Source organism: Neophocaena asiaeorientalis, unplaced genomic scaffold (genome assembly GCF_003031525.2).
Source record: "Neophocaena asiaeorientalis asiaeorientalis breed wild unplaced genomic scaffold, Neophocaena_asiaeorientalis_V1.1 scaffold1019, whole genome shotgun sequence".
Classification (NCBI taxonomy): Eukaryota; Metazoa; Chordata; class Mammalia; order Artiodactyla; family Phocoenidae; genus Neophocaena; species Neophocaena asiaeorientalis.
The window spans coordinates 477084-499760 of record NW_020173382.1 but is presented as its reverse complement, the minus strand read 5'-3'; the positions used below and the strand labels follow the sequence as shown (position 1 = coordinate 499760).

The 22677-nt window shown below is 36.3% G+C and overlaps 1 protein-coding gene and 1 non-coding gene across 3 annotated transcripts in view; both read left to right on the top strand.

The window, feature by feature from the left end:
• The window catches only part of PHF6 (PHD finger protein 6), a 48069-nt gene that overhangs the window by 5588 nt on the left and 19804 nt on the right, over positions 1-22677 (top strand). For both annotated transcript variants that reach the window (XM_024746580.1, XM_024746579.1), the window contains 2 exons: positions 12338-12471; positions 12738-12781. In XM_024746580.1, coding sequence (XP_024602348.1) covers positions 12338-12471; positions 12738-12781 — 178 coding nt within the window. The remainder of the gene's footprint in view (positions 1-12337; positions 12472-12737; positions 12782-22677) is intronic.
• On the top strand, positions 12913-13019 carry LOC112400700 (U6 spliceosomal RNA). Its single transcript, XR_003003453.1, has one exon. It is a non-coding gene; the product is annotated as a U6 spliceosomal RNA (small nuclear RNA).

Sequence of the window (22677 nt, the reverse complement as noted above, 5' to 3'; positions counted from 1 at the left end):
AAAAGAAAAAGAAAAGCAATATGAAGAAGTTCAAAGATAACATTTGAGATTTGTTTTAAGGATATAAATAGTCTCAAACCCTAGAATCAGTATTGGCACAAATGGGAATTCAGAGGTCAGACAGTTTTTGTTGTAGTGAGACCTTAACTGTGAAAATGTTTATATTCCCCACCCTCAAAACTGTAGATAGCAATAGAATGCTGCATTTTTTTAAAAATGGGTTTTTTTTTTAATTTGGTGGTTTTAGATTTCTTCATGTTACTGTGGCTTGCTGAGTTTTGAGAACCAGAGCAGTTATGTTTTTATTTCCTAGTCCTTAAAAACAACTTTGGGTACAAAGAAAGAATACTATTTACTTGAAGCTAGTTGTACTGTAACCCTTATCACCCCATTATTTATTCCTTGGCATTATGAATATTCCTGGAAAATGCATCTACATCCTGACTTGTTAGCATTTTTGTTATTTGACATGGCTGCTCTCGTCAGAACAGGAGCAGTTTTGGTCCCTGATGTTACTGTTATTAACAAATGCAGTGCCTAGTTTTATGTGAAGCAGCAGCATACATCTGGCAGTATTGCTGAATTCAATGGAGATTTAATATATTTGTACCTGTTTGTGCAGAAAGCATCAGAACTTTGTACAGATTTCACTATTATAAATGGTTTTGATTAATTTTTAATGGTATGGTGTAGGGAGTTAATTTTTTTGCCCAAGTGTAGTGAGTTATAAATAACTAAGCTTGTTCCTTGATCTAGGGAGTAGGACAGTATTGGAGGTTAAGACCACAAGCTTTAGTAACTAACTAGCTGGGTGACCCTGGGCAAGTTGATTTACTTCTCTACACCATGTTTTCTTCGCCTGCCAAAAGGAGATAACGGTAGTACTTGCCTTCCAGGGATATTGTGAGAATCAAAAAAGAGACGATACAGGATTTAGCATGGTACCTGGTACATGGTTAAGACTTGATAAATGGTAGCCCCTGTTGTAGTTATTGTTCGTAAGTAATAATAAGATCCTGCTAATATTGTTGTAGGCTAATGAAAAGGATGCTGGGCTGGGAATTCATGAGGCCTGTTTTTAAATAACTGCCATTGACACATTATATAACTTAGGACAAGTCACCAACAGTAAACGGATAATGCTGTATCACTGCTTACTAAACAGTGATGTTGCATAACTAAAGAGTGCTATAAGAGATATAAAGAGTTACCTTAGGAAAGGTGTGGGTTTTTTCTTTTTTCTTTTCTTTTTTGGCTGTGCCGCATGACTCGTGGGATCTTAGTTCCCCGACCAGGGATTGAACCTGCGCCCTTGGCAGTGAAAGCATGGAGTTTTAGCTAGTGGACCACCAGGGAATTCCCTTAGGAAAGGTGTTTTGTAGCCATTTTGAGGCTGTGGGCATCCAGCATTGAGGAATAGTGGCAGAAGGAGAGAACTTTTGAGCCAGGTATATAATTTTGCTCCCTTTCCTTCTCTTAAAATGTCAGAATTTAAATAATTTACATAGGGGCTAGGACTGGAGTAGCATTTGTATGTTTAATTTTGAAATAATTTTTAAGTCGCCTTTTAACCTTTAGTTTTGTCCCTTCCATTACATCATTTTTATGTGAAGTGCTATCAAGTAACCAAAATTCCAGATTTTGGTTTTCTTATTTACTTTTCCCTTTGTAGATTTGTCTAAGCAATAAAAGGGCCATAAATCAAATAGAAAGGGAGAAAAAAAGTGAAGAGTTTCATGTAAGTAGGTAAGCTACGTGTAAACTAGATAATCAGTTTCCATAATTGACTTTTTAAGGCATTTTATCCTGTGAGTCTGCCCTGGCTCCTGTTCATCTAGATTTTAGGTGAAAAGTGGGTCATGAATTCCCGTTGAAAATAATGAAAAACAGGAGTGCTGGTCCATGGGTGCTTTTAAGGCAGGTTCCAGTCTGTATCTCGTGCTGGCTCCAGAGGTTCTCACTTGCCCCAAAGAAAAGTATAAAGAGAAGAGTCTGGGGTTTGAGGTGAAAGTGTACAGGCGGCCAGATGGGTCAGAGTCTTGAGAGGATGGGAATTCACAGTAGAGCAGGAGGTATGTATGGGTGGCAAGTGTGTTCTTGCTGCCATAGGCCATTTTCCAAGATTTTCATGTCAGCCACAAGGATCAGGGAGGAAAGCCATTCCGCACGAACATATTCATCTCTTTTACATCACCTTTAAGCACCAAGAGGGACCAGGAGACATTTGCCAGCCTACTAAGGTTTTTATAATTTGAGACTCTGTTTTTGCAATTAAGACAGATTTTTTTTTTCCAGAATGGTTTCTAGTTCCTCTTGAATTCATATGTGGAGACACCACATCTGTACCATCTACGCTTATTCTCCAGCCATCTAGCCAAGAAATGCAAATTTCCAAGTAAGATTATGAGTTATCGTTGCTGTTTTCATTTTGTTTAAGGAGACACTTGAGTATATTTGAAGAACATACTCTCTTGCTGGATGAAACTAGGTGGTGAGACCATTAAGAGTATCTACATCGGGGGAATTCCCTGGCAGTCCAGTGGTTAGGACTCGGCACTTTCACTGCTGGGACCAGGGTTCGATCCCTGGTCAGGGAACTAAGATCCCACCAAAAAAAAAAAAAAAGGAAAAGAAAAGAAAAAGAGTATCCACATCAGATAGTTACTGTTAAAATTGGTACCTATGTCACATATATCACAGACTCTAGGAACAGAAGGAGTTGAGAGGCCATTTAGTTCACTTTCCTTCCCCTTAGGCAAGATTACCTAAAAGCCATGTAACATAGATTTTTTTTGTCTATTTTATTTTAAATATATCAAGAAATTGTGAGTCTACCCAAGCAACCTGAAACAGGACCAGTATTATATAACACTCTTCACAGTTGTGAAATTCATCCTCCTGTATAACTCAAGTATCTCACTTAAGTTAGAGTCATTTATTCTAGGTCTGCCTCTTTCCATTAAAGGAAATATTTGGTTTTTTCTATATTAAAAATGAAAAGTCCTTCATAAACTTGATGACTATCCTCAGGTCATTCCTTAACTTTCCCTTTTTCAAACTAAATTTTACTCACATGTCTTAAGAAATCCTTTGAACATTTTTCCTGCTTTTTTCAGTAGCAGAAATAGCTAACATTTATTGAACACTTAATATGTGCTAGGAGCTGGGCTAAGTACTTTAAATACATGAACCTTTTTAATCCTTACAGTCATATTGTGAGATAGGAAGGTATTCATTCTCACTTTACAGATTAGGAAACTGAGGCTCAGAGAAGTAACCTGACTGTGGTCATATAGCTAGTAAGTGGCAGAGCTGGAATTTGAATCCAGGGCCAGTTAACTCCAAAGCCAGAACTCTTACTCTCTAGGTTATACTAGACTGCCTTTTAAGCTACCTAACCAAAAATCACATCTTAAAAAATGTAATGATTAGAGCTTAGAAGTTTTCAAATAAAGATGGAAATAGTACTGAATTTAGGACATAATCAGACTCCTATTAATATATTCTGTTAATATCATTGTTTTGGGGACAAAAATCCTACATACATACTGTGTAAGAATATGCCAAGTCTCTGTTGCCCTCAAGATACTTTTTGTAGCCTCTGAAAATAAAAAGACAAATTTTACATAGTGTTTAGTTTATTTACTCAGTACCAGTAGAGTGCTTGGCACCCCAAACAGGGTGTCTCATTTTGAGAGTTCATGATCTAGATATTGGGCATGCCATGAATCTGCATACATGACAATTTACAGATACACCTTTTTATTCTGTGCGGGAGGGGTCTTGCCAATTTAGGTGGTTAAGACTACTTCCTAGAGATGGTAAGTTTAAAAAAAAAAAAAGGATGAGTCCATGAAATAGGTTAACTATAACAGAATGGGTCATTGAGACTGGCAGTAATGGATTAGAATTGAGAAAGGTGGGATGATTACAGGGTCTTCAAACATTAGACAGGAATTTCAACTTAGATAGGAGGGGTAAAGCAGGATTTTTCAGGAGACAGGTGATACACAGTAGTCATTGTGGAGGATGAAGTATAATAATGGCAGCATATTTGTCTGCTGTACATAGATGTCCTGCAGGTATCTTAAACTCGACCAGTATTTATCATCTCCCTACCCTGAAACCAGATTCTCTTTCTGAATCATTTACCTTCAGTTCTTCCTTCTTCCACATCAGTCACATCGATTCTACTTCTGGGATGTCTCAGCCCTCTTGTCTTTCTTACTGCGACCCTGTATCCAGTGTTTCTCTTCCCATCCTTCCAACATACTGCTGGTATTTACTTGATCTCTACTTTTATAACCTAGTGTCACTCACTTCCTGACTCCAAACCTTTACTGATTCCTTACTGCCTACAAAATAATATCTGCCCTTCAGAAGCCGTACCTTAACCCACTTTTTCCATTCCTAATGTCATCCCCTCTCCTCTCGGTTTCCCAAGTATCCTCTGCTTGTGCCCATATCTGTGCATGTACAGATGTTATTCATCTCCTAGCTGCCTCTCAGAACTTCTGTTTTTGAGTCTAACTCAACCTTCACCTCTGTCATAGAGTTGAACAATATGCATTGTATTTGTTACACGTGCGCAAGCCATTCTTCTCCACTGTGTTGTGAACTCTGGGAGAGCAGACTGTATTTTCTTTGCCCAGCATAGGATTAAGTGGGGGAAATGCATGGAAAACACTTAGCATGATGCTTGGCGTATCATTTGTGCTCAGTTATACTCTAGTAAGTGGGCACTCATTAACTGTTGGCTGAATTTGAAGGAGGGAAGGGCTTCAATTGGATGATAGTGTGAAGCTTAAATAATGGGCTAGGTGTAAACTGACCGCGGAAGTAATAGTATAAGCATAAAATTCCTGTGTTTTGGTTAATCAGTGTTTTAGTGTTGTTTGCACCTCTAGCAGTTTGAAGAGGAAGGAGAGAAATCTAGAGGGAAAAATCAGGTTGGTTATTTGTTCATGATGGTGGAGAGCGGTGTATGCCTCAAACAAGGGTGTTTTCATGTTTCTTCAACCTTCACTCTACCAGTAGGGTGTTAAATTTTTGTTGTTTTCATCAGGCATTGTATTCGTCAAGGCCTCCATCTAGATTCTAGAAATCATCTGTCTGTCCATTTATCAGACACTTAATTGGGTGCCTACTTTGTACCAAGCACAATGCTAGACACTTTGTATGCAATCATGAATAAATGTACTTTAGCCTTAGAAGTATGTAAAGAATGCCACCAGGGGAGCTGGGAGAGAAGACCATAATTAATTTTACCTGAGAAGTCAAAAGACTTCATAGAAAGTGACATTTGAAGTGTGTTCCACTGGGAAAATGATGCTGTAGAACTCAAAGGGGGAAGAGTTTCAAGGAGGAGGAAGTACTTTTGACAAGTATTAAATGAATATTAAATGCCAGTGCTATTTAAAGTAGAGTGTGTGTGGCTTATTTGGCATTCAGTAAGGGTAAAATGGAGCACCCAAAGTGTATAGAACGCAACCACTGCTTACTACATACAAAGAAGCAGAAGATGCCAGGTAATTAATGGTGCTACCAAATCCTTAGAGCACTGGTACTTAACCAACTATTAAACCAGAAAGGGGTGTGGGTGTGTTGCAGATAGGTATTTTCTGAAAAATATTCCCAAGTGATTTTTGATGAACATTCTCCGTTACGGACCATTGCCTTAGGACAGGGGTTGGGACACTTTGTGTAAAGGATCAGATAATAAATATTTAAGGCTTTGCTAGCCATATTGTTTCAGTTGCGGTCACAGACTATACACAAAGAAGTGAACATGTCTGTGTGTCAGTAAAACTTTATTTATGAAAACAGGTGATGGGCCGAATTGGGCTTGCAGGATCCTTGCCTTACAGTATTTTGGGGGGAAAACAGGTACATTTTTTCCTGAAGATTTGTTCACTGGCTTCGTTGTCATCTGTGTAACTAAGTGTACATGCATCATGAATGTATTCGTATAAGTGTGAATTTTTTGAAAGCTCATTATGGCATGCAGATTAATTTAAATGTGCGCAGATACTTTACCTGTCGTTTATATAAAATGAACTTTGTTTTACTTTGGAGGTGATTAAGGAGAATGAATGTGAGGCCAAAGAGAAACTTCAGATCTAATGATGGAGAAAAATCAGGTCTTTGACTATTACTGAATAAATTAATTTTTTAAAAATTCACAAATTTTTTTCCTTTGCCTTCATTGAATATTGGTACTTCTTTGTAATTGAGAATACTGTAAATTTATGTCATTATATAATCACTTCTCGCTTATTTGTGCTAATGGAAGAGAACCCAAACCAGTAGTATAAAATAATCTATGTCTGGTTTTGGGGGGATGTCTTGGTACTTATTTGAGCATGGATTGTAGTTGGTGTTCTTCACAGATTAAGTATAGTAAGCAGCGTGGCACTTTAGAGTACCCTCAGCCTGAAAGACCTACATCTTAGAAGAGCTTAAACAAAAAGATCTGAGCTCAGAAAAACCCTGAATCTTTCAGATGAATAAAACAAACTTCAAAAGCTCCGATAAGATAATTTTATATTCCTCATAATGATGATTCATAAAGTTGGATGGAGTTGGAGTATGTGATATTGAGAGCTAGGTCAGGAGACTAGGTTAAGTAAGAGCTTGACGGGCTTACTTGCCCTCTGATTTCCAAAAGACTTCTGAAATTATTTATTCAGTAACTGCTTAGAATTATCTATTACTTTAGTAAAAAAGAAGTGCTTTTCAGTAGCCCTGTTTTTTAGAAGCACTTGGAATTTAAGGTCCTAATCTATCAAGTCACTTTTCAGTGACTTTGACAGCTTTCAGATTTCATTTTTGCTTTCTAGCTTTCTACTTAGACCTAATTATTTTATTATATAACCCTTATTAAGAATATTTTATTAAGTTTGTATTTTTTGAGACCTTCTTCAAAATGCTGTATATATATATTTTTTAATTGTAGCTGTAGGATAAACCAGAAACAGTTATGAGTTCATGTTCCACCTTTCCGGGCAGTGGTAATTTTTTTTTAGGGGTTTTTAACAAATCAAGTGGACAGCATCTGCTAACCAGATAATTCAGAGGTTACTCTGTTTTCTGACTGTGTTGGATATGTGAGGTATTACTCTATATAAAGTAATGAACCTGGAGTTAGGAGCATTTTTTAGGCAGCTCTGAAAACTTGCCCCAACCGCACTGTCCTCCATTCTAGTTTTAACCGGAGGTAGTGTTTTCTGTTATTAAAAATAACACAGAATAACAAACGCCAGTGTAAGGTGAACTACTCTCACGTTACTTCTGTCTCGTTTCTCCTGTGAAAATATCCTAGGTACCCTATTCCCAACTCCCAGGTGCTTTTTTTAAAAAGATTTTTTGACCTGGACCATTTTTAAAGTCTATTGAATTTGCTACAATATTGCTTCTGTTTTATGTTTTTGGCCCTGAGGCATGTGGGATCTTAGCTCCCCAACCGGGGATGGAATCCGCACCCCCTGCATTGGAAGGCGAAGTCTTAACCACTGGACCACCAGGGAAGTCCCTCTGATTTTTCTTTGTTTTGCTTTTGTTTTTTTTTCCTACAGACTTTTTTTTTTTGAAACCTCTTTCATTCTCTGTGCAGAAAACTGTGTAGCAGTTTTCTTGCAGCAGGTATCTTGAGAGTAGTAAGTACTTGGCTGTGAGAATTTATATTTATACACTGGTGGTCAGTTACTGACATGCATAGTAGATATACAGCAGTTAAGCTGAGCAAGCTAAGACTTAGAGCTTTTCCCCAAGAGCCTTCTCTTTTCTGCCTGTCCTAGAAGTTGGCAATCTCATTTGTTTTGCCTTGTCTCTGTCTGTGGTCTTAGTTGAGTTTTCCCTGAGCTTCCCCCATAGCAACTAAGAAAGCAGTATTTTTCCTTTTATTACTTAAGACTTCTTCCTTTTGCAAAGTGAATTTCAGTCCTGGCCTATTTCAGTTGACTGAGGAGCAGGTATGTCCCAGCCTCTGTCTTCTGTGGGACTTTAGCTAAGTCATAGTCCTTTCAGTTCCGTTTGTCTCCTCTCATGCGTGACTTAGTTCCTCTTTCGTCTGTGGATCAGCTCCTTGAGACTCTGCTTGTGGGGCACAACTTAATCTTAACATAGTAAAGCTTCACAGACAGTAGAACCCTGGTTACCAGGGGCAGGAGGGGTGGGGGAAATGGGAGATGTTTGTCAAAAGGTACAAAGTTGCAGTTATGTAGGATAAATAAGTCTAGAGATCTTCTGTACAGCATGATGACCGTAGTTAATAATACCCTATGGTATCCTGGAAATTTGTTGAGAGTGGATTTCTGGTGCTTGTACCACATGCACTAAAAAAATGGCAATTATATGAAGAGATGGATATGTTAATTAGCTCAACTCTAGTAATCATTTCACTATGTATATGTATATTAAAACATGGTGTACATCCTAAATATATATAATTTTATTAACATTTTTTAAAAAGATAGTATGATATGCAAACATCTATAAGAGTCTCTTTTTCTAATCTCCCCATTTTGGAAGAAGTAATTGATTTTTGAAATTTATTAGGTCTACTAGGTAGCAAACCGAATAGAGGAATAAAAGTAAAAGAAAAATCATTAACAACAAAGAAAATTTCACCTCTATTTAAAGAACTTGAAATCAGGGTATAGGCAGGATAAGCTGAGAATTGACGTTTATACCTATATTGAAGAAAGGAAGTTGGCCTTCAACAGAATATTTGATATGTGGGACAGACCTTTTTTCAGGGAGGAGGAAGTCCGCCATTGTCCTTGAGAAATGTGTTCCTGTCAGATTAACTTTGATTTGCCCACATGGAGAGCAACCTGGCTACAGTGCAAGCATGACACTCGTTCTGCTGAGGGCCCAGTAGGGCCTGTGACAGATTGGAGGGCAAATAAATGTTTTGTGTAAAGAGGAATACAGGATAACATCACTCAGGCCCAACCAACTGGTGCCTTGCTGTGTCAGGGGGGCCCGTTTTCCTATTATTCTACTTCTTTTTCGATAGAAGTCCTCTTTGTTTTATTTTCCATAATACTTTTTTTTTAAAGAAAAGTATACTAGCCACCTATCTATTTTCTCAACTTCTTTAATTTTCTTTTTATCTCTTTTTGATTCTCTCTCCTCATTCTGTGTCCCTTCAATTGGATTGTTCGCAATTCCACCTTTCCAAATCAGACTTTTAAAATATTTTTAGATGTATTTTAAGATAATTATGTCAAGTCTGCAGGTATTAGAAACGTGAATGAGAAAAAAATATGCCATATGATATTAAAATCTTCAATAACAGAGTAACCTGAGTTTCTGTAGTTAACTGGTTATACTTTGGGCAGATTTGAATTTATAACCAGCCAAAACACGTTTTGATATATTTTGGACATTTGGTTTCCTTCTCATTCTCTATAATTGAGTACTACATGGTAAGTCACAGTGTTTGTCTTCCAAAAAACTCGTTCTAGAAGCACTTGACGGATAAAGTCTATACATTTATAAAGATAAATTAGTCATACAAGGAAGTAAAATGGTAAGAGCCAAAATGAATACTCTATCTTAAGTCCCATAGGCGTTCAAGTAAAAAGAATTATTTCAGGTGTTGCAATATACTAGTGATGTCTTGAACACAGTAGTGTTCCCATTCTGTATTCATAGGTACACAAGCAGGTATACATTTTATATTTAGTTTTATTATGGACACTTTTTTGGTATTTTCTTAGTACTTTGCCAGAATTTCATATACAAGCAGAAATACCTGCTTGTGTATGAATGCTGCATAAAATAGATCCTGTGAATTCTAATTAAGAAAAATTCCTACTCCTAGCCTTGAGAAGAATCTTCCACTCTCTGAAAACATTTTTATTGGGATATCTTCCTCTTTCTTTTCTTCCTTGAGATAAACTGACAAAATAAAAGTGAGAATAAGCTTTTTCTCACTTAAAAAATTTTTATTTGTTCTGAGTTGCTGTAGTTAACTGGTTCTACTTTGGGCAGATTTGAATTTATAACCAGCCAAAACACATTTTGATATATTTTGGGCATTTGGTTTCCTTCTTATTCTCAGTAAACTGAGAGATGGGTATTGAAATCATTTGCTAGAGTATTTCCAATGGTTTTTAAATAATTTTTTGTAATTTCCCCTTTGTAGAAAAATCAGAAAATATATGAAATGATGAAGAAGAAAACCAATCACACACAGATAGTCACTCAGCATTTTGCTATGTTTACTTCCACCTATTTTCAGAGTATATGTTGTAAACATAATTAGCATACCTAACTCTGTATCCTGCTTTATTTTTTCACTTAATGTTATACATAAACCTTTTCCCATGCCATTAAAATGTTTTTGAAAAGAGTAAAGAACATTCCTACATATGGTTGTACTGTAATTTATTTAAACATTTTTCAGTGGTTGTTTTCCACAGGTGGTTTTACATTTTGGGCTATTCCAACTCTGCAGTGAACATGATTGCATATAAATCGTTTAAGTATGATTTATTTTGTAGACTAGATTAATTCAAGGAAAATTACTGGGTCAGAGAGTATAAACTTTTAATAAGTTCTAAGATAAATAAGGCAAGTTGCTGTCCAGAGAGTATGCCAATTTCCAGCAGTATCTGAGAGTGCCCATCTCACTGTGTTTGCCAGTGCCGAGCCTCTACAGGATTTTTAACAGTACCTCTCCTTTTATTTTTGCTTGCTCATTGAACTCAATAATTTTTTTCAGAATGTACCCATGCAAACACATTTTCGATGTAATTTCAAAATGAGCTACTTGCAGTACAGTTCTTAATGAAGTAATGGTAATGTTAAATTTATTAAATTAAAAACCAGTGACAGTATGTACAAAATTACATAGAAAAATACTTTCACGTAAGCATGGCAACACTGTAATGGTGTCTACACTTGGTGAGTATGAGTGATCTTTTAATTTTCGTTGTGCTCTTCGTTTTTTCCACAATTTCTGTAAGTCTATGATTTTTTTGATTAGAAGTATAATTTACTAAAATAATAGAACCTCGTAAATAAGTTGTAGTAGAAATGCTCCACCTCCTCAAGAATTTATAAGCCACCCAAAAGCATTTAACAGCTTTCACTGCTTGATAATTTGGCAGTGTTTCTTTTTACAGTATTGCTTTGAAGTTTCTATATTTATTTAAGGAAGTGGTGTATTTCTTTCGCATTAATAATGGGCACTGGCCATCATGTTTTCTGGGAAGTACCTGTATTGAGAATGTTTGTTTCTGACTTACATAGGAGTCTTTTTTAAATGATAGCTTGAATGAGAGGTTGAGTGTTTGACTTGCTTAGAGAAATGTAAGGCAATTTATTAGAATTTACATTAGCCTCTTGGTACACTAAAATTGCTTAGGAGCCAAGTAATGCAAAAATTAGGATGTTCTTTATGTTAAAATTAATCAAGAGGAAGGAGAACAGTTCCAAATGAGGCATCTAGCAACAAAGAAACAAATGAACAGATTTTAAGATTTACCTTACTGTGAATTTATTTTTGCATGGCATTTATAGCTTAGGAGACAGCCTGATTAAAAGTCCACTCAGTACAGTATACTATGATATGTTAATCAAAACCACTAACAGTCATTGTTATGTACTTTTCTTAAAGAATTTGTTTCTAAATTTAGACATGAGCTAGTTAAACAGTATGAATTATCCAATAAAGTCAGAAGGTAAGGTATATTAAAATATCTTGAAAGAATCTGTTTTATCTACTTCCTTGAATTCATAATGTGAGAGGTAAGTAGCAGATTAAATTAAAATAGATGAGCATGTTTTCACAATCAGTTTGACATCACAAAATATTTTTAGGGCTCGAGGTATTTGAAAATCTACCTAATGCTTTTATCTTCTCTCCTTCCCTCACTTGAAATTGATTTTACCAGGTTCCCAAATAGTATGTGAGTTTTTTTTCTAAAAATTCTCATTGATAAGTGGAAATGTGAAAGAAAATTTTTTCTGGAATGAGCCATTTTCTCCAGTTACTCATTTCCAGGAAGATCTGGATTGTGAAAAGGTCTACAGCTTACATTCCTGATTTGCAACATTTCAGATTTTCTCTTAACCACAATGAACCAATAGATATTAATAATATTCCATTAATTTTGTCATAGTTTAACATGGGAAAAAATACTCCCAGTAGAATTTGATTTGAATTATTTCTAGGTGAGAAAACAAGAAAAGTAGCATTATTAGTTACAGAACTTTTCAATAACCAATTTGTTTTCCTTGACAGAGATTTGATATGCCTCTAACCTGATTTCATAGCCATAGCAAAATCACACACTAATAATATTATTTTATTGTTTTCCTGTAGATGTGTTCTTTGTGCCATTGTCCTGGAGCTACAATTGGTTGTGATGTGAAAACATGTCACAGGACATACCACTACCACTGTGCATTGCATGATAAAGCTCAGATACGAGAGAAACCTTCACAAGGAATTTACATGTAATTATTTAACTTCTCTTTTAGTTTTTTTAAAACAGTCATACTTTCTTTAGGCCTTTGTAAACATTTGTTCCCATTTCAAAGCATTTCATCATCATCGTAAAGGGTGTTTTTGGTAGGGAATTTAATGCTTAGAGAAATGGCATAGAAAGTTTAATGATAAGGTTTTTGGAATCCAGCTTGTGAATGGGGTGAAGTGTACTGCTCATTCTTAATTTGAAAAATGAATTTGGTTTGTTTACTTTTAATTTCTTCATTTTTTGTAGGGTTTATTGCCGAAAACACAAGAAAACTGCACATAACTCTGAAGGTACGTTATTCAGCCACTTTTCAATTTCAAGAGGAAATTTGAGTAAAATATGAGTGAATTATACTATATTGACTTTTACCACAAGACATATCTCAATATTGAATACATTTTGAAGAATTAAAAGCATTCGGGTGCTTTCTTCAGTAGCACATATACTAATATTGGAACGATACAGAGAAGGTTAGCATGGCCCCTGTGCGAGGATGACACGCAAATTCGTGAAGCGTTCCATATTTTTCACAACATTGTAAATCATCTATACTTCAATTAAAAAAAATAGAATGCTTAACCCAGTTCCTACAGAGATTCAAAGCCTTTTGAGAGCAGTTCTATTATATCTGTAAATTAATTCCCTTTTTATTCCTATTATTAAGATTTATAACTAAGATATTTAAGTATAGAGAACACGTTCTGTTCGCTTTTAAGTTTAAGCCCTATAAAAATTATTCAAGTTATGAGTGAACCATTATGAGGGGGAAAAAAGAGAAGCATTCAGATAAACTAATGTACATAGTGAAAAAGATCTGAATTTTTAAGAAAACTTTTACCCCAGAATTCTTACGAAGAGTATGTTGAGAATGTATTTATCTTTAGGGGGAAATGATGCTAGTGGTTACAGATTTCTGTGTTCAGGTTAGGATGTTAGTAGATTGTAAAGGTAATAATTAGAAACCTTGCTACTGTCAGATAAAGAAAACGTGAACTGGGGATACTAGTGCATTTTGTGATAGACAGGCTTTCTGTTAAATTTTTATTCCCATTGTAGTACTTCTTTTTCTTAATACAGACATGTTCATAAGAGGTAATCACTTTTAAAATACAAAGTTTTAAAATTGTTTTATAGTTTATTTCCACTTAAATTTATACAAAACCGGGATAGTCATGTTCATGTATAGTTAGCCAAGCTGTAGTTGGTCTTTAAAAGGTATGGGAAAGTTCTCAAATTGAATTCTGACTTGTTTCAAACCTTTTCAAACAGACGGTTTTGATACTTTTACTAGCAATATAAAAAGGCTTAGATTTAATCTGAGATTGTTCTATCCCTCCATTTAGATTAGAGATCTTTAAAGTTTTTGTTAGCTTCTGAGAACGTGTTGCTTAGAATTAAGAATGGTTTGAGCCTGTTGTTTTAGGAAGTTGTTGCTTTTATAAAGACTTACCTAGTTATCAGTGTTAGCATATTAAAATTTGTGGCCCTTTTTTGATCTCTTAGATCTTGGTTTTATAATTCAAAATAGTATTGTTTCCCCTTCAGGACCAGATTAGTCTAAATACTTTAGAAGTGCTGGTTAAAAATTCAGTGTTTAGCAAAAACTTGTCATTAAGGTAAACATATTGGACAAATAATAAGAACAGAATGTTTTTGAGGTGATAAAGTACAACTGATAAACTTTATAGTGTTTTCCTTCAGTTTTTTCCTCACTTAATTCTGTAATTGAATTGAAAAACCTTTCGTGAAAGGTTAAGAGTAAGCTTTCCCACCTTTCATTGCTTCAGGTTTTAACAGCGGATTTATTTGATTCTCTTCACAATTGTAGTGAGCATATATGAAAAGGCAAGGATTGAGACTTAATAATCTGACGAATACAAGTGTGTCAGCATACTGGGGCAGGATACTTGAGGGTGGCAACAATGATTAATATAGTCATCTCCCCTTTTATTCCCTCAGTTTCTGAGGCTGATAGTACCATCTAGTGGTAGAGATATGTCAGTGCAGACTACATAAAAATAATTTTGACCACCTTTTTGCTTTGAGAAACTTTTTAATGAGGAAGATCTAAATTCATGCTTTTCAGGAGGGCTTTCCGTTTTTTTAAAGATTTTTTCATGTGGACCATTTTTAAAGTCTTTATTGAATTTTTTACAATATTGCTTCTGTTTTCTCTTTTGGTTTTTTGGCCCTGAGGAATGTGGGATCTTAGTTCCCCGACCAGGGATCAAACCTGCATCCCCTGCATTGGAAGGTGAAATCTTAACCACTGGCCTGCCAGGGAAGTCCCAAGAGGACTTTTCTTTCAATATAGCTGGCAGGAATACTACAATTCAAATTTGTGATACGACTGATTTGAATTTTGGGTTCAGTGTATAGTTTGGCAGCACATTTGGGTTCCTTGTATTATTGACACATGTAGTATGTTTATACTCATCTTGTAGAACTTGAAAGGATAATATTACAGTTTAAAAGTATGACAGAGTTCCTGTTTATTGAATTTTGACTTTTATCACATTCATCTAGCTTGAATTTATTAGATATTGAATGCTTTGTCAGAAACAGAGCTTCCAATTATTTCATTATTCTAATGGGAAACATATTCTACTTTATGATTGTAATTTATGTTGGGGGTTTATAGGATTGTATTTCAGGGACTGTCTTTGAGAATTGTATGGCACTAATCTATACAGCAAAGAGGAATTGATACCTTTGGCGATTTCTTGATCGTTTTTGCCATTTGTGGCTCAGTGCCTACTTTGCTAATACTTAAAACGATAAATACTATGTGATTCAGTCTGTCATGTTAGCTTGATATAACATGAACTGTGCTTTGAAATATTAAATTTGAGAATCTCTTTACCATCTCCATACTTTTGCCTTTTCCAGAATGTCATATAGTTGGAATCATACAGTATGTAGCCTTTTCAGATTGGTTTCTTTCACTTCGTTGGCCTTTTTTTTGGTGGGGGGGGGGGGATTAGTTGTTAATGCTTACAAGAAAGGATCCAATGAACGAGAAGAGATTGAAGGTACAAGAAGGAGGATTCAGTGCACAAGTGGAACAATTGCCCTGTGATAAGGAGGTCCTTTCCACTGTAATAGGAGAGAAGGAAGAGGACAAGTGGTTTCTATCAGGTCTGTTTTCTCTGTGAGGGAGAATGTAGGGGGAGGGGTGAGGGTTGGAAGTTGAAGGAGAGAGAAGTTGTTTTGAAAGAATAGTTGTGAAGACCGGGGGAGGAAGTTTGCCTAGAGAAATGTAAAGTTTCTGGACTGAATTGGACCAGTTGAGGTTGGTAACCATGAATTTATAAAGTGATGCCATCAGTCAGGTTGTGTGACATTTCCTACAGCAGTACAGGATCCTGGGTGTAGAATAGAGAAAGTATCTAGTTGGTTCATTCAGAATCGGAATTTTTCCAAGTGGGTTCAACATAAGAGTAAAGGGATAAGGGAGTTTAGAATATTTGCGAGCGTAAAGAAACTGAAAGGAATTAATAGACTGGAGGTCCTGGTAAGATTGAAGAACAATGGGAATGAAAGTACTTGGGAAAGCAATCATCTGTGGTTCCAAAGTATGATATAGTGATTTCAGAGGTAGAATCCTTTTAGGTGATTATGAGGTATCTGGGTATGATTATAGGGATTAGGTGGTTGATGGAGGACATCAGTGAAGTCTAAGGAACTGAATGGCTGGGTGTTGCTTGGATTGTCCATGTGGATTGTGAAATCACCCAGCATGATGGGCAGGGGTCAGGATGGAGAAGAGGGCTGTGAGCTGTGTGCTAAAGAAAGTGATGTGTGAGTGGAATGATTGGGAGTTGGCAATTATTAGCAAGAAGGAGAGGAAGAAGGTAGCATAGTCTGTGGACCAGCAGAATGGACGTCATCTGGGAGTTGTTAGAAATGCCTGATCTGAAGCCCCACCCCGACCTACTTAATAGGAATTTAAACAAGATCCCAGGTGGTTTGTATGCATATTAATTTGGGAAGCAGTGGGTTAGTTGAATGACATGGACCTCAAAGGTGCAGGGCTTTTTACAAGGGAATGGAGAATTAATGGCTCAACAATGCTGCCTAGCAGAATTTTCTGTGACGATGGAAATGTTCTATATTTGCACTGTCCAATATGGTAGCCACTAGCCACATGTGGTGATTGAGTGCTTAAAATGGTGTAGTGCCCTCCTATATGTTAGAAATGGACAGGAATAGCCAAAATTAAATCCTACATCTTATGTTCCCCCCCCCCCGTTGGCCTGTGTTTAGATAATAGGTATATCCTTAACCTTTTTTTTAATAACTTAATTTATTTTATTTATTTATTTTTGGCTGCATTGGGTCTTCATTGCTGCGCGCGGGCTTTCTCTAGTTGAGGTGAGCCGGGGCTACTCTTCATTGTGGTGTGCCGGCTTCTCATGGCTGTGGCTTCTCTTGTTGCAGAGCACGGGCTCTAGGTGCACGGGCTTCAGTAGTTGTGGCGCGCAGGCTCAGTAGTTGTGGCTCACGGGCTTAGTTGCTCTGCAGCATGTGGGATCTTCCCGGACCAGGGCTCGAACCCATGTCCCCTGCATTGGCAGGTGGATTCTTAACCACTGTGCCACTAGGGAAGCCCTTTTACCTTTTTTTAAAGCAATATTTCAAAACTGTCAAATGTTGGCAATAGCAAATAGCTTTAGCTTGTAACAGATGCCAGTCTGTATTTTGTAGAAGTACTTTAATATGATAATTTGTCATCACTAAACATATGACTACTTATAAGGAACTGTGATTACAAATGAATGGTGGTTCTTTTAAAATCATTTTCATTAAGGGTATTAAGGTTTTTGCATTAAATAATTTATATGGAGCAAAGTAATCTGTGAAGAGATAGAAAACAGTATCTAGAGTAGATGCTGGGTGTTAGATATTCACAGCAAGAATGTGTAGAATGTAAGTCATCATCACAAACATAACCTCAGCTCAGTTTAAATTCTTAATTGTAAGGAGCCAAACTTGTGGTTTATTATACTTCTTAAATTACCCAATATAGAATGTTTTGCATGGGATGGGTACTCAAGAAATGTTTGTAACTTATTCATTTTCTTTGGCTTGAAACTAAGAATGGTATTTAACGTGTCACTTGTTTTGGGGTGGCACTTCTTGTCCTGTAGCTTCTCTTGTGCCAGGTGTCAGTAGAGAAAGATGAATTAATAAAACAGGGTTTCACTCTGGGGGGAGTTACAGAATTTAGCAGCAGATATATGACTAACTGATTAAAATACAGTGGTGATACATGGAAGTACTTAGAGATAAAGGGGCATCATGTTTGCATCTTACTCTTTAACCTTTCAGAAAAAGGTATATGGATAGAGAGAATGAATGATAAAGTATATATGGTAAGATATTAACATTTGGGTGAAGGGTATATAGGAATTTTTTTTTACAGATTTTTATAAGTCTGAAATTAGTGATAAGTGCCACAATTACAGTGACCATAAAATCCCAGGTGTTCTGAGACAGTGTAAACAAATCAGGGACTTGGTGGAGCCCCTAATCGACAATTTGGGAGCTTTATTAGAGGTGTTTGTCAAATCATATAACTCAGTTTATGTTTCAGGAAATAGTTATATTGGAAGTATGTTGAAAGTGTGTTGTCATTTATGTAGATTCAAGCCTTTGCCTGGTTTAATACTCCCTTAATATTTTCTTTCCCTTGTTCTTTTTCTCTAGATTATGCTGCAGTTTCCAATCTTCATTACTTTTATTAAGTGGAAGTTTAGGGAGATTTTAATATGGTATCAAAGTGTTTAAAAACCTTTTTAATTTAGGTGCATTGAATAGATTTATTAGGTACTGGAAAGGCAGTTTTGTACACTGGTTGAATATGGGCTTTGAATTCAGATGTATATTTGAATCTTAGCTCTGCCACTTACTAGTCACGTGATCTTGGGCAAGTTATTTAGTATCTCTTAGAACCTTAATACTGCATCTGTAAAATGGGGATTAAAAAAACCCACCTTGTAGGATTATTGTAAGAATTAAATGAAATGATGCATGTGAAGCTCTTAGCAATGTGCCTGGCACATAGTAAGTTGCTCAGTAAATACTACATTCTGTATCGTTATGGTTGTAACCATTATTCCTTGAAAACTCTACCTACCTCTCTTACCACTCATCTTTTCATGTGCTCTTCCTTGGAAGATAATAGAATTTAAACTGTGTGATTTAACTCGGAAAATTTTAGTAGTGTATTCATACCGTGCTCTTTGCTAGAATTGACTCCATTTTCTTTCTTTGATTCACCAGATTTGTTGACTACCCATGTGCAAAGTGCTGTGCTAGGCATTATTTACACTCATCTTTGTTTTAGCACACTTTATAAACTTTCATTATAGGAAGTTTGAAACATACGCAAAAGTATGTTTGGAAAAAAACCCCAATTCTCACAGCAAGGTCTTTTTTGATCCACCTCCTAGAATAATGGAAATAAAAACAAAAATAAACAAATGGGACCTAATGAAACGTAGATTCTTTTGCAAAGCAAAGGAAACTACAAACAAGACGAACAGACAACCCTCAGAATGGGGGAAAATATTTGCAAATGAATCAATGGACAAAGGATTAATCTCCAAAATACATAAACAGCTCATGCAGCTCAATATTAAAAAAACAACCCAATCGAAAAATGGGCAGAAGACCTAAATAGACATTTCTCCAAAGAAGACATACAGATGGCCAAGAAGCGCACGAAAGGCTGTTCAACATCACTAATTATTAGAGAAATGCCAATCAAAAGTACAATGAGGTATCACCTCACTCCAGTTAGAATGGGCTTCATCAGAAAATCTACAAACAACAAATGCTGGAGAGGGTGTGGAGAAAAGGGAACCCTCTTTCACTGTTGGTGGGAATGTAAATTGATACAGCCATTATGGAGAACTGTATGGAGGTTCGTTAGAGAACTAAAAATAGAACTACCATACGACCAAGCAATCCCACTGCTGGGCATATACCCTGAGAAAACCATAATTCAAAAAGAGTCATGTACCACAATGTTCATTGCAGCTGTATTTACAATAGCCAGGTCATGGAAACAACCTAAATGCCCATCGACAGACAAACGGATAAAGAAGATGTGGTACATATGTACAATGGAATATTACTCAGCCATAAAAAGGAGCGAAATTGGGTCATTTGTTGAGACATGGATGCATGTATAGAGTCATAAGTCAGAAAGAGAAAAGCTAATATCGTATATTAACGCATATATGTGGAACCTAGAAAAATGGTACAGATGAACCAGTTTGCAGGGCAGAAATAGACACAGATGTAGAGAACAAACGTATGGACACCAAGGGGGGAAAGCGGCAGGGGGGTGGTGGTGGTGGTGTGATGAACTGAGCGATTGGGATTGACATATATACACTGATGTGTATAAAATTGATGACTAATAAGGACCTGCTGTATAAAAAAATAAAATTAAGAAATTTAAAAAAATGTAGGGACATGAGAGCATAAAAAAAAAAAAAAGCCCCATCACCCAGCTTTAGTAACCGTCAGCTCCTGGCCAGTCTTGTTTCATCTATACCCTTACCCACTTCCTCCACCTGGATTATTTTAAATTCAATCCCAGCTATCATATTTCATTTTGGCACACTTAATTAAGAATAATATATTTATGTATGTTACATATTTATATATGTATATGCATATGCCTAAAAGAAATCATTTATCTGATAACTTTACTGGAAAAGCAGAGTTTTGCTTGTGACCAGGGGCATGCAGAGCAAGTGCTCACCACGTTCCCATTGGAGACGGCAGGGCAGATGACCTCCAGTCTTGCTTTTGTAGCTGCCCTAAAGATTCAAAGCAGATGTGGTAATGCTTACCCCAACTTTAATACTTGGCCTTTTTCTTAAAAAAGAAACATTCCGACAAACGTTTATTGAGTGCCTGCTGGGTGTAGGCACATTGGGAGTTTAGAAAAGAAGCCTCTTGTGGACAAAGAGCTTACAATCTACACAAGGTATGACAAGTAATAATTAACAATTGAATAGAATTTCATAGTTTATAAAGTGCTTTTCTCAAACATTTTCTTAAAGCAGCCTTTTCAGGAAGGTGTTCTTATTAGTCCTATTTGATATACCAGGAGACTTGCGAGTGTTAAGTAACTTCACCAAGTTAAGGCCTAGAAAGTGGCAGACTTCAGACTTTCTGTCCAGGGGTCCTTTCTACTTCATACTGTTAAGTGATGTGAGAATTTAGGAGAAGGAAGGAAATGGGGCTTAAACCAGGAAGATATAAGATGAGGAAAACATTGATTAGGAGGGAGAAGAGAATTGGTAAAGGGACAGGTAGGGCTTATACAATACTAGGAGGAGGGGAGAGTTGGTTTCCTGGTAAGTTGGTCACCCCCCTGTCGCATAGGGGCAATCAGAAGGGTAACAGAGAAGGGCCTGGCCGTTCTAAGGTGACATGGACATCTGTACTCATAAAGGTGGGGAACACTTGGTGGCACAGGAAAGGAGGACAACCTTATTTTGCTACCTACCTTATCAAGTCTGGATTTTTAGAAATTGTAGTTGTGAATACAAGGGTAAGGTTTTATTTTCTCCCATATTCTTTTGTTTGAATAGGTATATGAACATTGTACAAAAATCAGCAATACAAAAGAGTGTAGACTGTAAGTAAGCTTTCCTCTCATCCTTGTCCTTGTATCTCAGTTTCCAAATTTTTTTGCTAAAAGCAACATCTACTGTCAGTTTCTTTTGTGTCCTTCCAGAGCAATGTATACATAAGCATATGTATAGCTATCCTTTTTCTAACTTGCAGGAGCATATGAAGATGTTTATTTCCATGATAGTGGGTATTACTACTTCCAAAGCATATAGTAGTGACTCACTGACATGTGTTTGTCCCAACTCTGCTACTCCCTAGCTTTATGATCTTAGGCAAAATTATTTAACTTTTCTGAATTTACTTATCTATAAAACGGAGGATGAGAATGGTGACTGATACAACCTCATGGGGCTATTTTGAGGTTGAATAAGATAATGCATGTAAACTGCATAGCACATCCTGTATAGTCAAAACTCAAAAAGCTCTAATGTTAGCTCTTATTTTGGGTATTTGCATTTACATATTAAATGGAAAACGGCAAGATGCAGAATAGTATGCTTAGAATGCCATTTGTTTGTATATGCTTTTAAAACGGATTTGCATATGCATAGAAAATAATAGCTGACATTTATTGAGAGTGTCTTATGTGCCAGGCCCTGTTCTAGATTAAGTACTTTACAGGAACTAACTCATTTAATTCAAGAACCCTCTGAGGTAGGTCTTAGGTCCAAGGACACACAGTCTGTGACAGATCCAGGATTCAAAACCAGGCTCTCTACCCTTGAGATTGAGAAAAGAAGCGTTAAGTTAACGGTACCTTGAGAGGAAGAGAGTGAGTATGAAGAAAGGGAAGCAAGGAAGCTAGGGTACCAGCTGGGAGTGCAGAGCACATGGAATTGGAAGGTGGAAAGGAAGATTTTCCCTACTTTTATGCAGATAGTTCTTTTATAATTATTATTAAAAATAACTTTTAAGAATATTAAAACATTTTCACAGTTTTGAATTGGAAAAATAATAAGTAACCATGAAAAATTTAAACAAAGGTGCTGTGACTAGCTTCATACTCACATTTTCATGTGCAAGTAATTTTCAAATATTTTCTAGGATAAATTCCCAAAAATAAAATCACTGGGTCAAAGGGTTTAATCTTTTTAAGGTTCTCAATATGCATTGCCATATTACTTTCTAGAAAGATTGTGCTAGGTTATATTCCCGTCAGCAGTAGCTGACTTTACCCCCTCCTTTCACCACACTGGATGTTATAAATTCTTTTAAATACAATCGTAGTACATAGCCCATTGTTAAAAAAAATTAAAATAGTACAAAAGTACTATAAAAGTAATTCAGAAAGCCCTCTCTTCACCCCCCAAATCACACTCTCAGTAGTAGTAGAGTTCCTACTACTAACAGTTTGTAAATCTTCCTAGAACCTTTCTTACATACGTACAATCTTACATATATATGCATATGCTCACTATTTGTAATACAATGGCATCAGAGTATACATAGATAATGTTACGCAACTTGTTTTTCTCATTCTGTGATATATCAGACACCCTTCTCTGTGCATACAGATCAACCTCATTCT